The 15,757-nt window shown below is 48.7% G+C and overlaps 1 protein-coding gene across 1 annotated transcript in view; it reads right to left on the bottom strand.

Annotated features, from left to right (window-relative positions):
* The window catches only part of IGF1R (insulin like growth factor 1 receptor), a 156,762-nt gene extending 142,815 nt beyond the window's left edge, over window positions 1–13,947 (bottom strand). The window contains exon 1 of the mRNA XM_075575256.1: window positions 12,855–13,947. Coding sequence (XP_075431371.1) covers window positions 12,855–12,996 — 142 coding nt within the window. The 5' untranslated portion in view covers window positions 12,997–13,947. The remainder of the gene's footprint in view (window positions 1–12,854) is intronic.
* Window positions 13,948–15,757: the final 1,810 nt, after the last annotated feature.

Consider the following 15,757-nt stretch of genomic DNA (forward strand, 5'->3'; position numbering starts at 1 on the left):
TGCACCAACTGTGCTGAAGCAGATATATCCTGAAAACCTGATCGGGTTCAGGGAAACGCTTTCTCCGAAACCAGGTTCTCAAACTTTCTGGTGGAAAACCAACACCAGCATAGCACCCCACGCAGTACCGACCAACATAGCACCCCACGCAGTACCGACCAACATAGCATCCCACGCAGTACCGACCAACATAGCACCCCACGCAGTACCGACCAACACAGCACCCCACGCAGTACCGACCAACATAGCACCCCACGCAGTACCGACCAACACAGCACCCCACGCAGTACCGACCAACATAGCACCCCACGCAGTACCGACCAACATAGCACCCCACGCAGTACCGACCAACATAGCACCCCACGCAGTACCGACCAACATAGCACCCCACGCAGTACCTACCAACATAGCACCCCACGCAGTACCGACCAACATAGCACCCCACGCAGTACCGACCAACATAGCACCCCACGCAGTACCGACCAACACAGCACCCCACGCAGTACCGACCAACACAGCACCCCACGCAGTACCGACCAACATAGCACCCCACGCAGTACCGACCAACATAGCACCCCACGCAGTACCGACTAACATAGCCCCCAACGCAGTACCTACAAACATAGCCCCCACGCAGTACCGACCAACATAGCACCCCACGCAGTACCGACCAACATAGCACCCCACGCAGTACCGACCAACATAGCACCCCACGCAGTACCGACCAACATAGCACCCCACGCAGTACCGACCAACACAGCACCCCACGCAGTACCGACCAACATAGCACCCCACGCAGTACCGACCAACACAGCACCCCACGCAGTACCGACCAACACAGCACCCCACGCAGTACCGACCAACATAGCACCCCACGCAGTACCGACCAACATAGCACCCCACGCAGTACCGACCAACATAGCACCCCACGCAGTACCGACCAACATAGCACCCCACGCAGTACCGACCAACATAGCACCCCACGCAGTACCGACCAACACAGCACCCCACGCAGTACCGACTAACATAGCCCCCAACGCAGTACCTACAAACATAGCCCCCACGCAGTACCGACCAACATAGCACCCCACGCAGTACCGACCAACATAGCACCCCACGCAGTACCGACCAACATAGCACCCCACGCAGTACCGACCAACATAGCACCCCACGCAGTACCGACCAACACAGCACCCCACGCAGTACCGACCAACATAGCACCCCACGCAGTACCGACCAACACAGCACCCCACGCAGTACCGACCAACACAGCACCCCACGCAGTACCGACCAACATAGCACCCCACGCAGTACCGACCAACATAGCACCCCACGCAGTACCGACCAACATAGCACCCCACGCAGTACCGACCAACATAGCACCCCACGCAGTACCGACCAACATAGCACCCCACGCAGTACCGACTCATCAAACAGCAGCAGGGGGTCTCTCACTGTAAACAGAGCCCAAATGGGGAAACAAACACTGCATTGGTAGCCTCCATAAACCTGTGCTGTTGCTCCTGTAGTATCCTAGTTTTGCAGCTGATCAATGTGAGAATCGCCTCTAAGAAACGGCGAGTACATTTGTCGCCATTCAGACTCAAATTGCCACATTTGGGGAGCGGCCACGGAGAGAAAAAAAGTCTGAAACCCGATAAAGCACAATTTGCAGAAACGGCTGCAGATTAAAATGGTTAAAAACTCATGTTATTTAACTTAAATTCCCAGCTCAGGAGAGGCCCAGCCGCCTGGAAGGAAGCTTTTGCCGTGTATAATAAAATAAGTATTTCCATTCTCCAATTCTAAATAAAGGAAATGGCCTGCCGTATGCCAAGGCATTAGTGGCACACACAGTGGCACACACAGTGGCGCACACAGTGGCACACACACAGTGGCACACACCCTCCGGCAACCAGACCAAGAACCATCTCAATTAAGCGAAATAAAAATAGGCTGCGGCACTCTTCATTATCACGCGGGGATTTCAGTCCCCGCTTTCAAATGGACTCATTCAGAAAACACGTGCTTTTACAAACCGAGATACTATTAAGCTCAGTAACTCCTCCTACACCACCCCTGCTGCAGAAACGCTGCTTTACTGAAGCGTTAGTATAAATCCTCAGCAAACAGCACCACGCACTCACAAACCACTTGTGTATACACACACCTGGTGCATTTCCAGCCCTATCGCACACACAGGAGCAGACAAGAGACGCCAACACAATAAGTGAAGTCTCCCAAACACATTCATTCGCGGTGATCTGACAATTTGCACGTGTAATACAAAACGCTGTTGACGAACTTTGTCCCTTAACGCAGGCGGGATTCTGAACTCCAGTCCTCAAAGACCCCACCCAAGAGGTAAGGTTTTCAGGATATCCTTGCTTCAGCACAGGTGGCTCAATTGAAAAGCCTGCTTCAGCAAAGGTTGCTCAGTTTTCGACCGAGCCGGCTGTGCCGATACAGGGATATCCTTAAAACCAGACCTCTTTTGTCTTGAAGGACTGGGGTTCAGAACCGACTGCCCTAATGTCTTATATCCCAAGGACGTTTTGATAGCAAAGTGTATTTTGATGAGTTTGAAAATCTAATTCCGGAACCGATAATTACCAAGAAATCATAACATTGGGGTTATTTACACAACATCCTTTGTGACTGAATAGAAGGAAGAACGGGCGGGGGGGGGGGGGGGGGTGACAGTGTGATAACCAACTAGAACAAAGTGTTCTTACAAATCAGGGGAATTGATTATGCGGCATTATCACGTTCCAATCTCCAGTTCTATTTTAAGATCTGGCTCTTTATTTATTTTTTAATCCAACGTTGCACCCGCAGGAAAACGGCGACTGTGCCCAACTCTGTGCCCAACTCTGTGCCCAACTCTGTGCCCAACTCCACCCCGTGTCCCCAGCTTAGCATGCGTGTACCCCAGCGTAGCAATCTGCGTCACGCTAGTGGCAGGCAAAAAAAATAATTACTTTGCCTTGCACCTTGTATCACCCTGATCTCGAGGTCATAAGCGAATGCAATTAGGGTTACAATGATCACAGAAATCAGCAGGTAAACTGGGCAAACCGTGTGTCTATGGCAGGTAAAGCAGCAACCAGCTGGGTGGTGGTGTGGCGTCGTGTTGGCCCACGTCACGCGGGAGATTTAAACTGCCATGTTGTTTCCCCTAGAGGGGACAGAAACTCTGCACAATACAGGAGGGGGCAACTCCGGCCCTTAAGGGCCACCAACAGGTCAGGTTTTCTGGATATCCCAGCTTCAGCACTGGTGGCTCAATCAGTGGCTCAGTCTTCGACTGTACCACCTGTGTTGAAGCAGAGATAGCCTGAAAGCCTGTCCTGTTACTGGCCCTTGAGGACTGGAGTTGGCCAGTCCTGCTGTACAGGTAGGTATCTCGGGGCCCCGGGGCAAATTCCCAGGTAGACATTGGGGTATCAGCTAGTAACCCCCGTACTATCCTCAACAAACTGCACAGTAAAACAAACACTTTTTTTTTTAGAAAGCGGGCGATGCGTGATACTGTGTTTTACTTAACTCTTATTTTATTTATTAACCAAGCATATCATTATTGTAATTTCCTCTCATTGTGTAACACTGTAGAGATGAATACTTGTATTTTAAGTCTTTTTGGGTGAGGAATACATAGCTGCCAGGCACTTCCATTTATTTCAGGAATTAAATAAGAAAGGAAAAAAATAAATAAAAATTAAAAACAAGAATAGCAGTAAATAAGAGGGATCATTACTGCATATCTGGAAATGCTTTAGGAGAGATGTAAGTGAAAAATATATATATATAGTGGGTTTTGGGGTTTCTTGAGCTTGATGGGATTTTGTGTGTTTATTAACAATTAAAAGCTGAGGGAAATAAAATTGAGGAAATAAAATTTGATTTATACACATTTTACTATTGCACATGCTGATTGTTGTATAAACATAACGAAGCTCGTTGCTTTTAAATGCAGTAATTGATCTAAAGATTATTTCTACTACAAGATGAGCGATATTAATTCCCCAACCTTCACCATTTAAATTGATTCTGTGTTTTACATCGGGGGGGGGGGGGGGGGGGATGGAATCAACTCCAGTACTCAAACACTCCCTTCCCCCCCAACAAATCAGGTTGTAAGCATGTCCCTGCTTCAGTCTTCGACTGAGCCTCTGATGGATCCATCTGCGCTCAAGCTGGGTTACCCCTAAAACCTGACCTGATGGGGGTTCTTGAGGACTGGAGTTGAGCACCCCTGTTTTAAATGACCTGCTTCAATCGAAGGGCTACAGGACACGCAACAATGGCGTGAAGCGTCCGTGTACAACAAAAATAATTCGTTAATACTGGTTAATACTGAAAACACAGAACACCAAGCATAATGTATTCTACAGAGACTGCAGTATGCAACTGCTGAAGTGTCCTGTTGGCCTTACAATGTGCACCTGGAAGAGGGTATGTCAGTAAATAAAACACCTTTCAAAATACAAAAATACATCTAAAATCAGTTCATAAAAAGTGATCCAAGAACGACCAAGAGTTTCTTTAAGTAAGCTGGAGACACAAACATGTTTACCTCTTCACGTCTCCAAAACGGTACACTGCGCAACAACAGAGCCTTTTATTGCTTCAGCGCAATGAGAGGACAGATATTTATCCATCAGTGAAAACCGCGATATTATGGGTGCACAGCCGCTCCGGGAATGGAAACCTTCCCTTACGGAATAGAAGGTTCCGTTGTAACTTCTTTCTATTGTTACTGGAAAGTTCAGGCTTGTTTGTTCTTCCATATCCGCCTCATCCGGTGGAATTTTTAAGACTGTTTTGCACCGTGATTTTTTTTTCTTTTTAGTCAATGTAAGTATTTAACAAACAATCCAATATATGGAGGAGAGAAAAAACAAATGTTTGCTTCATACAAGGGGAAGAAATCTGCAGGTTACCCCAATAACTACTGTAACTAATGCAGATTTATAAAAAAAAAAAAAACACATTTAAATGTGCAATTATTCGTGCAACTTTTGCCCCTTGTTCTGCTAGATTTAGGCATTCTATTTTATGCTGTAGTTCTACAAAGATTATATTTTCAATGCATCATATTTGGGAATATACAATTGATGCAGTTTTTCTATGTAGGGAGCCATTTGCAGCCTAAATACGTCTCCCAGGATGAAAACAACCATTAATCATAACAAAGATGAGGATTTTCTGTGTTAGTCTCAAATGTTGTTTTGGACAGAATTACAAAAAACAATAAGGAGTTGCATATATAATCTGCAAGTGAAACATTAGCAAGAGCCCCACTTCCACATGACTTTGTACTTTGTTTTTCCTAACCGTTTTATTAGTCCCTAAGGAATAACAAATTTCGTTTACTAAAAGCATGTGCTGCTGCAGAAATGACTGGGAACAAGCGTCAGACAAACGCCTGCACAGCCGATACAGAATTTTGCAAGGAAAATATATTTCTTTTAAAAAAAAACGGTGATACAATTTATAGGATCAACACAAAGGAATGAATCTCTGCAAAGGTGCCAATTCCTTCTTCAGAATGGAAAATAAGTCCCATTTCAAGAGAGCCTATAATATTTATTACACACAGTCCGCCTTTAAAGAGCCCCAAATGAAACAATACGATTAAACAAAACAATCGCTAATTTGTTTAAAGACCTTAATATTTAGGTTATGACTCCAAAACATTAGGAAGAAAATATTCTGAGACTTTTCACTGCATAATGGGTACTACTATCAAGTTCTAAAAGTAGTTTAAAAAAAAAAAAAAATACTGTTGCATTTGAATGAAAATTGCACCTTTTTATAAACACCTGTTTCTAATCTCTGGACAACGGTAAGAATCACTGGTGAAAGGATAAAAACGATTCAATGCATGTTGCATAAAATGCATTGTTTTCACATATACTGCACATCCTCAATTCACCTTTTTTTACTATAATAAAAACACAGATATTAACCGGTTCTCCCAAATGTTCAGCAAAAAAACAAAAAGCCCTGATCTGACTATTACATGCACAGACAAGATGCCTACCCATTACCTTACTGCAGCTAGTCTGTGAATGCCTGATCTTTGAACTGGTACAGAAAGCTGTTTACCACATACCAGAGACCGGACTAGATCTAACTTTGCACATTTTTGTGAAAAAAGGCCCCTCGCCCTCTCCCCACCCAGCAAATACAGGGGCAGCATAAATACTCTGCATACGTGCTGCCAGGGAGAATAGACGCAGTATTCTGCAGGATGTGATATTTTTCATTGGCCAGGTAGTTAAAAAAAAATAATCATTGGTGCCGAGAGGTCCCTCTGAAATGCATTTAACAAAAAAATAAAAATAAAAGGACCCGTTCAGCATATGGGAGAAACAAAAACAGGAATTGTATCATTTGTCCTGTCACCAAGGCCCCCGCCAGGAATCCGTAACCAGCAGCGCTTTGCACTGCGAAAGCCCCTCCAGAAAAAAAAACGTACACATGTGATCACACTCCCCAATAATGCATCATGTTTTCTTTCCCAAGTCTGTTTAACGGGGGGGGGGGGGGGGAGGCTTCATTTCTATTCCTAGGAGAGGGGCCAACAAAACTATTCCAATAATGTTCAAAAGCCTAAAGAATTTACAAGCAGGTACATGTATAAATATATATTTTAAAAAAAACACTGCTTTCAGCCTAAGAAGGAAATATTCACAGGAGAAAGCATAAAAGGCTATGAGTAAAGGTCGTTTATTAAAAGTAGCAGTCGCAAGCTTTCTTTCCACACACAAAAACATAAACAAAAAAAAAAGTCATACAGATGAAAGTTATTAATATTTTCCTTTTGATTTGGCTGCACTGATTTTTTAAGGCTAGCTAGCGCCCCATCATTCCTAGGGTGGGGGGTTTACAAAAAGGTTCTGCACTTACTCTATAAAAGCATCGGGGTGGGCAAGAGGGGGCTGTATTTTTAAAGGATTTAGGCAGTATACAACAACGTATAAATAGGGGGTGGAAAGTTTTGTCAAATAAATCCCTTATTCGTTAAAAGAAACTGGAATTGTACGTCTGTAACCAAAAAAAAGAAGAAGTAATAAGCGCTATCGCAGCTCGGGGACGGCTGGATGCTTCATGAAGGCCAAACCAAATGACAGATGGTAGGACAAAAGGTGTTTACGACAACGCCAAGTCTGTGCCTTATATATACACCGGAGTATGTATTTCTATAGTAGGTATAGAACAGGGCTGGCCAATTGCAGTCCTCAAGGGCCACCGACAGGTCAGGCTTTAAGGAGATCCCTGCTTCAGCACAGGTGGCTCAGTCAGACTGAGTCACCTGTGCTGAATGCCTGACCTGTTAGTGGCCCTTGAGAACTGGAGCTGGCCACCCCTGATATGGAAGATACATTGGTGCAAGCCTTGCACACCTTACTCCATGGTTCATGGTTCTGTTCTGTAAAAAGGTGTTTGGTGCGGTGGATCGTTTAAAAAAAATAAATAGAAAACAACCCTTAAAAGGTAACGGACTCCAGGCTTATTAAAATAAAAATGTAAATAGTTGTATTGCAGACAACGTTTCAGTTCTATAACTCCACCTTCATCAGGACTCTGAGTGCGGTTACAGCACCAAAACATTGACTTCAATAAAAAATAAAAAAATTATTTTTTAATCTAGTCTGGAGTGTGTCATCTTCAAGGCCTTTCTATAGTAGGAAAACAATTGTGGATATTGTGTTATCTTCATTTTGATGAAACCATACAATGCTTTTTTTTTTACCCCTTTTGTGATAGACAAGCTGGCAATATATTGCTGTGAAGGTTGCAGACAAGATCGCTATTAAAGCAGAACAACGTGCCTATTCAAATGCCCAAAGGGCCCGTCATGAAGAAGTAAATGAAATACATCTCTAAAAACAGCAAGGGCGTGCATAAATGAGCCCTGTCTGTATTATGCGTTAAATAAGGTAACGGGAAAAGAGGAGAAATCAGGTAATTTGGGCAAAAATGTGTGGCATATACAGTATATATATATATATATATATATATATATATATATATATATATATATAAAAAAAACAATGATTCAACGAATTAGCATTCCCAAAACTCTGCAACTTCCGAAAATGACTCACATGGTCTGAGTAAGTCTGGTAAACACATGAGAGGGGGGAGCTGGTGAGTGTGCCTTCTACTGAGCAAATCCGGACCACCACACAAAAACCCAGCTCTCCCGCTCGGATAGATATATACAAACAAATAAATAGGGGCCTGGAACAGCAAGGATCTTTATATAATGGTACCATGGAGCTAGCGATGAGGAATGATGCAAACAGATGGAATATTAATGCACAATCCACAGTACACAGAATGATAAAATCTTGCTGGGGGTTGCACCAAGCAGACATCCGCAAATGACCCCCATACACAAAGCAGTCTGGATTTCCTACTATCAGTAACACCCCTCAGACGATGCATCCCTTTTACATCCCCCCGCCCTCCCCCAGGTGCCAGAGAGCACATGTTCAGCTGGGTAACAAAAGGCTATTTCTAATAAAAGCACCCAAATATCTGGTACGCAGAGAAATGAGGATACATTACAAGTGTGGGAGCACGGCGACGCACAAACACGGGAAAAGCCAACCCCAGCTCACACATCCCTCATTGCCATTAAATTCGTGATAATATGTAGCAGTGCTGTGCACGTGAAGCCTCTCGCACACAAATAACACTGCCACTTCTTGTAGATGGTGAATTGTGTTAATTGACACCAGAAGCAACATACTATATATAGGTCCAGTAGCGTACTATATGGAAAAAGCTATGAATGAATACTATTACCCATGCAGTGCAAGGAGGGATCACAGGAGAGGGGATGCCAGCACATAAGGGTTACTGATGTTTTCAGCACCAGAGATCTCTTCTGCCTGTGTCTGCGGGTAACATTTCTTAATGCAGGAGTATTTTTATATATAGGGCCAACAAAGTATATTATTATTAATATATAGCGCCAACAATGGACGTAGCGAGACAGGACACTAGGGAATAACCGTGCCAAATAGGGACAAAAGCATCATATCTAACAGTAAGTATTAGGAGAAAGGAGTATTTCACCCCAGGAACTTACAATCTAAGTGGCATGTTGGAAAACGTAGGGAGACAGTAGGATTATGTCTTATGTCTGGTTCAGCCACGCCACGTCTTATTATTCCGTCTGCACAGCTGTAAGGCAACATATACATGGCTGCCTGCATACATACGCAGGGCCGCTCTCGCTGGGTGTTTGCGATTGTCCCTTGCATCGTGCGCGTTGCACTAGCAGACACGTTTTATTATTACGCAGCACTGCACATATACGCAGCACTGCACATATACGCAGCACTGCACATATACGCAGCACTATATCGTACAACAACACGTCCCAAATAAGGAGCTTTAACACCTTCACCGCAAAGGGGGAGGAACCGGCTAGCTGCACAACACTGTGTGCAACTCATGTATAGCAGCGAGACCCTCTCCCAATTGACCCCTTCGTTGCCGGGGGTGGGGGGGCACCCACACACTATTCACACATAAGGAGTTATTTATTTTTCTTCACATGAAATGGCTAGCCCTGCTTCCCACGAGCGCCCGCTGGGTTTATACAGTTTGTGTTTTAATACCAGAGAAAACAAATGTATTTAAATGATAATATAAGGAAAAAATATATATATATATATATATAAACCCGCACAAACAGCAAATAAATAAGCGCCAGGTTTGGGCTGCTTGGGTCTGCGTTTGTGGCACAGGTGCAGAATTCTCTTTTAAACAATCTCCGGAGTCCCCTATCCTGAGGAACAGGAGGTAACCTAACCCCTCTCACCACGTCCTGCTGGAAGTATTAACCCTCTGGCAGAGGGGCCTGCAACAGGCTCCACATTTTTTGCTTAGGAAGGTGTTAATAACCATTTCCAGACCAAAAATTAATAACCCCTCGCAGTCCGCCATTCAAAAGATACCCCTGTGTGAAATGTGTTACTTGGTAACAGGACAGGTTTAGTTAACAGAACTGCTTTGTTTACACCTATTCTAAAACGTGCAGAAATCACACAATTAAATGTTGCCCCTCCCCGTCTCCTAATATAATATTATTATTAATAATAATTATGCAGGAACATCAAATTGAGAAGAAGAAAGAAGGGAAAAAAAGAGAGAGACAGAAGACAGGGAGGAAACCTACCAGAATTACACAACAGCAAAAATGTATATAAACAAAACCAGAGACAGAGAGATGGAGACAGGACACAGATACAGGGGGGGTAAAGGGGGAGACAGGAAAGATACAGGGGCGGAGGGGGGGAGACAGGACAGATACAGGGGGGGGGAGACAGGACACAGATACAGGAGGGGGGGGAGACAGGACAGATACAGGAGGGGGGGAGACAGGACAGATACAGGAGGGGAGGGGGGGAGACAGGACAGATACAGGAGGGGAGGGGGGGAGACAGGACAGATACAGGAGGGGAGGGGGGGAGACAGGATAGATACAGGAGGGGAGGGGGGGGAGACAGGACAGATACAGGAGGGGAGGGGGGGGGAGACAGGACAGATACAGGAGGGGAGGGGGGGAGACAGGACAGATACAGGAGGGGGGGGAGACAGGGCCGATACAGGAGGGGGGGGGGAGACAGGGCAGATACAGGAGGGGAGGGGGGGGGAGACAGGGCAGATACAGGAGGGGAGGGGGGGGGAGACAGGGCAGATACAGGAGGGGAGGGGGGGGAGACAGGACAGATACAGGAGGGGAGGGGGGGGACAGGACAGATACGGGGGGAGGCAGGACAGATACGGGGGGAGGCAGGACAGATACGGGGGGAGACTGGACAGATACGGGGAGATGCAGGACAGATACGGGGGGAGGCAGGACAGATACGGGGGGAGGCAGGACAGATACGGGGGGAGGCAGGACAGATACGGGGGGGGATGGCAGGACAGATACGGGGGGGGAAGGCAGGACAGATACGGGGGGGGAAGGCAGGACAGATACGGGGGGAGGCAGGACAGATACGGGGGGGAGGCAGGACAGATACGGGGGGGAGGCAGGACAGATACGGGGGGGAGGCAGGACAGATACGGGGGGGAGGCAGGACAGATACGGGGGGGAGGCAGGACAGATACGGGGGGGAGGCAGGACAGATACGGGGGGGAGGCAGGACAGATACGGGGGGGAGGCAGGACAGATACGGGGGGAGGCAGGACAGATACGGGGGGGAGGCAGGACAGATACGGGGGGGAGGCAGGACAGATACGGGGGGGAGGCAGGACAGATACGGGGGGGAGGCAGGACAGATACGGGGGGGAGGCAGGACAGATACGGGGGGAGGCAGGACAGATACGGGGGGAGGCAGGACAGATACGGGGGGAGGCAGGACAGATACGGGGGGAGGCAGGACAGATACGGGGGGAGGCAGGACAGATACGGGGGGAGGCAGGACAGATACGGGGGGAGGCAGGACAGATACGGGGGGAGGCAGGACAGATACGGGGGGAGGCAGGACAGATACGGGGGGAGGCAGGACAGATACGGGGGGAGGCAGGACAGATACGGGGGGAGGCAGGACAGATACGGGGGGAGGCAGGACAGATACGGGGGGAGGCAGGACAGATACGGGGGGAGGCAGGACAGATACGGGGGGAGGCAGGACAGATACGGGGGGAGGCAGGACAGATACGGGGGGGAGGCAGGACAGATACGGGGGGGAGGCAGGACAGATACGGGGGGGAGGCAGGACAGATACGGGGGGAGGCAGGACAGATACGGGGGGAGGCAGGACAGATACGGGGGGAGGCAGGACAGATACGGGGGGGAGGCAGGACAGATACGGGGGGGAGGCAGGACAGATACGGGGGGAGGCAGGACAGATACGGGGGGGAGGCAGGACAGATACGGGGGGAGGCAGGACAGATACGGGGGGAGGCAGGACAGATACGGGGGGGGAGGCAGGACAGATACGGGGGGCAGGACAGATACGGGGGGGAGGCAGGACAGATACGGGGGGAGGCAGGACAGATACGGGGGGAGGCAGGACAGATACGGGGGGGAGGCAGGACAGATACGGGGGGGAGGCAGGACAGATACGGGGGGGAGGCAGGACAGATACGGGGGGAGGCAGGACAGATACGGGGGGGGGGGGGAATATCAATCCATGTAGTTGTTTAGGATTTGGGGAATAGGAAGCACACTGCCCTGTGTACACAGGGATATGGCATTCTGTGTTTGCTGATAAGAGGCTGTGACATTGTGACCCAGTGATAGGGAGTGTGGGCAGTGAGTGTGAGTGTAAACACAACAAGTGTGAAACACGTGCCAACCAAGCGATTGGTATTAGGGGGCACGGAGGGCTTAACCCGTTCGGGGCTGGGAATTGTTGCAAGGTAAAAAGGGGGCCCAGAGACCCCATGTTAATGCCAGAGGATGCACTCTGAGTAACCCCTTCCCTGCCACTCCTGTGCAATTATTTTGCTACCTCCCAAGTGCCCAGGGGGAGGGGGGTTGATAGCACCCAGACTGGCTGGCACAGGGGGGAGTAAAGGTGAAAATAAAATATACTTAAATGAATGGGGGATAATGAAAGTGTGGCAGGTTTACTACACTCTTACTACCCTCCCCCCCCCCCCCCCCCCCCCCCGTAGTGTCTGGATGTGATTTCAAAACCCCAAATTGGTTATTTCCTAGTTTCCCAGCTGCCAATTCAGTGCAAGAGAACAGCACCAGATTCATTGCCATGGGACATAAAACAGCACATGGCTCCCCCATGGGATCCCTGGGCCACACGAACCCCCCACGTGCAGACAGCAGACACAAGGGATTAATAGGGCCGGACACTCACCTTCCCCTCCTGAGGACCCCACACACAGCAGCAGCAGCAGCAGGAAGCCCCCCAGTCCCACCGACAGCCAGGCTGGACACCCCCAGCCCGATCCGGCCTTCATCTCCGGGAGAAAAACTCGCGTGTATCCCCCACGGGGCATTCACATCCACAGATCCGGGGAGGGGGGGGGGAGGGGAGAGAAACTCCACACATACACCCCCCACCCCCCAAAATAAAGAGGGCTGCCTCCTGTGTATAGGAACAATGAGATGGGGGGGGGGGGCTGCACTCAGTCACCTTGTGAGGGGCCCGGGGGGCAAGTCAACAAGAAGGGGGGGAAATGAATACCCCACGGAGGGGGGGGAGAGAGATCCTCCTTTTAGATCACACACAATAAAGATGTCGCCGGTCGGTCAGTGCAATGTTTGGGATCCTCCTCTTCTGTTTCAGGGATCACGGGGGGGGGGGGGAATTTGCTCTTTGGTTGTTTTACCCAGGGGGACAAAATAAGACAGTCAATGGGGGGGGGGGGTTATCTGTGTACTTGCCCCTGAGGGGGGGGTTGAGACTACTTGCCCCAGTGAGGGAATTGGGGGGGGAGGTATCTGAGTACTTGCCCCTGAGGGGGAGGGGGTTATCTGAGTACTTGCCCCTGAGGGGGAGGGGGTTATCTGAGTACTTGCCCCTGAGGGGGTATCTGAGTACTTGCCCCTTTGAGCAGCAGGGGGGGTATCTGAGTACCTGCCCCAGTGAGGGGGTGGGGAGTACTTGCCCCTGTGAGGAGCAGGGGGGGGTATCTGAGTACCTGCCCCAGTGAGGGGGTGGGGAGTACTTGCCCCCTGTGAGGAGCAGGGGGAGGGGGGTATGTTGAGTACTTGCCCCGCTGGATACAATGTGTCAGCCCCGCCGCTGATACAATGTGAGCTGCGGGCGGGAGGCTCCGGGGTCCCCGCGCTCTGCGTCCTCCGCCATCATGTTACCCCCGGAACCGGGCCGAACCCCTCACCGCCGGAACCGGGCCCCTCACCGCCCGCCAATAATCCGGTGGGGGGCGCTGCGAATGAATGGAGAGTCTCCGGTCTCCTCTCCCTCCCCCCGCCGGTCTCCTCTCCCTCCCCCCGCCGGTCTCCGGTGTCCTTCCTCCCTCCCCCCCGCCGCCGGTCTCCGGTCGGTAATTCGGTGAAGGTCAGCACGTGCGGGTCCTCCTGTCCGGCCGCCGTGACCCGGTGTGTGTGTGTCTCCGGTGTGAGTGTCTCCCTCTCTCTCTCTGTGAAGTTGATGCTGTAAACAAGATCCTGAGCCTCTCACACACAGACACACACACACACTCTCTCTCTCACTCACACACACACACACAGAGAGAGAGAGAGCTGGGGCTGCCTGCAAACCCCGGAGTGCGGATCACAGGAGTCTGGCAGCAAATCTCAAGCACAGAACACAGCTCTGACACACACACACACACACACACACACACACACACTGCTCTGTATCTGTCCCTCGCTCTCAAACACACACTGCTCTCAGACAGACACACACTGCTCTGTGTCTGTCCCTCACACACTGCTCTGTCTGACACACACACACACACACACACACACACACACACACTGCTCTCAGACAGACACACACTGCTCTCAGACAGACACACTGCTCTGTATCTGTCCCTCACACACACACTACTCTGTCTGACACACACACACTGCTCTGTATCTGTCCCTCACTCTCAAACACACACTGCTCTCAGACAGACAGACACACTGCTCTGTCTGTCACACACACACACTGCTCTGTATCTGTCCCTCACACACACACACTGCTCTGTATCTGTCCCTCACACATACACACACACACACACACACACACATACACACTACTCCGTCTGTCACACACACTACTCTTTATCTGTTACACACACACACTGCTCTGTATCTGTCCCACACACACACACTGCTCTGTCTGTCACACACACTATTCTGTATCTGTTACACACACACTGCTCTGTATCTGTCCCTCACACACACACTCACTGCTCTGTCTGTCACACACACACTGCTCTGTATCTGCCCCACATACACACACTGCTCTGTCTGTCACACACACACACACACACACACACACACTATTCTGTATGTTACACACACACACACACACTGCTCTGTCTGTCACACACACACTGCTCTGTATCTGCCCCTCATACACACACTGCTCTGTCTGTCACACACACACACACACACTATTCTGTATGTTACACACACATACACTCTTCTGTATCTGTCACACACACTAACTGCACTATCTATATGTCACACTGCTCTATATCACACACACACACACACACAGTTCTATATCACACACACGCTCGGTATCTGTCCCTCATACACACACACTGGTCTTTCTGTCTGTCACACACACACACACTATTCTGTATCTGTTACACACACATACACTGTTCTGTATCTGTCACACACTCACTACACTGTCTATATGTCACACTGCTCTATATCACACACTCACACTACTGTGTAACACACACTGTTCTATATCTCTCACACACACGCGCTGCTCGGTATCTCAAATGCACACACTTCTCTGTGTCACACACAAAATCACGTGCACTGCTCTGTATCTCTAACACACGCTGTTCTGTATCTCTCACACACTACTGTGTAACTCGCACACTGTTCTATATCTAACTCGCACACTGCTGTGTAACACACACAAACACTGCTCTGTATATCACACACACACTGCTGTGTAACACATACATTATCTATCTATCGCTGTTCTATATATATATATATATATATATATATATATATATATATCACAACAAGAGAAAAAATATTAGCGCCAACCTATCACTATATAATATCTCTATAAAAATAAAAGTAAAAATAATACAGATAAGAATAAAAAACCTA

This window comes from Ascaphus truei, chromosome 18, assembly GCF_040206685.1.
Source record: "Ascaphus truei isolate aAscTru1 chromosome 18, aAscTru1.hap1, whole genome shotgun sequence".
In the NCBI taxonomy this organism is placed as follows: domain Eukaryota; kingdom Metazoa; phylum Chordata; class Amphibia; order Anura; family Ascaphidae; genus Ascaphus; species Ascaphus truei.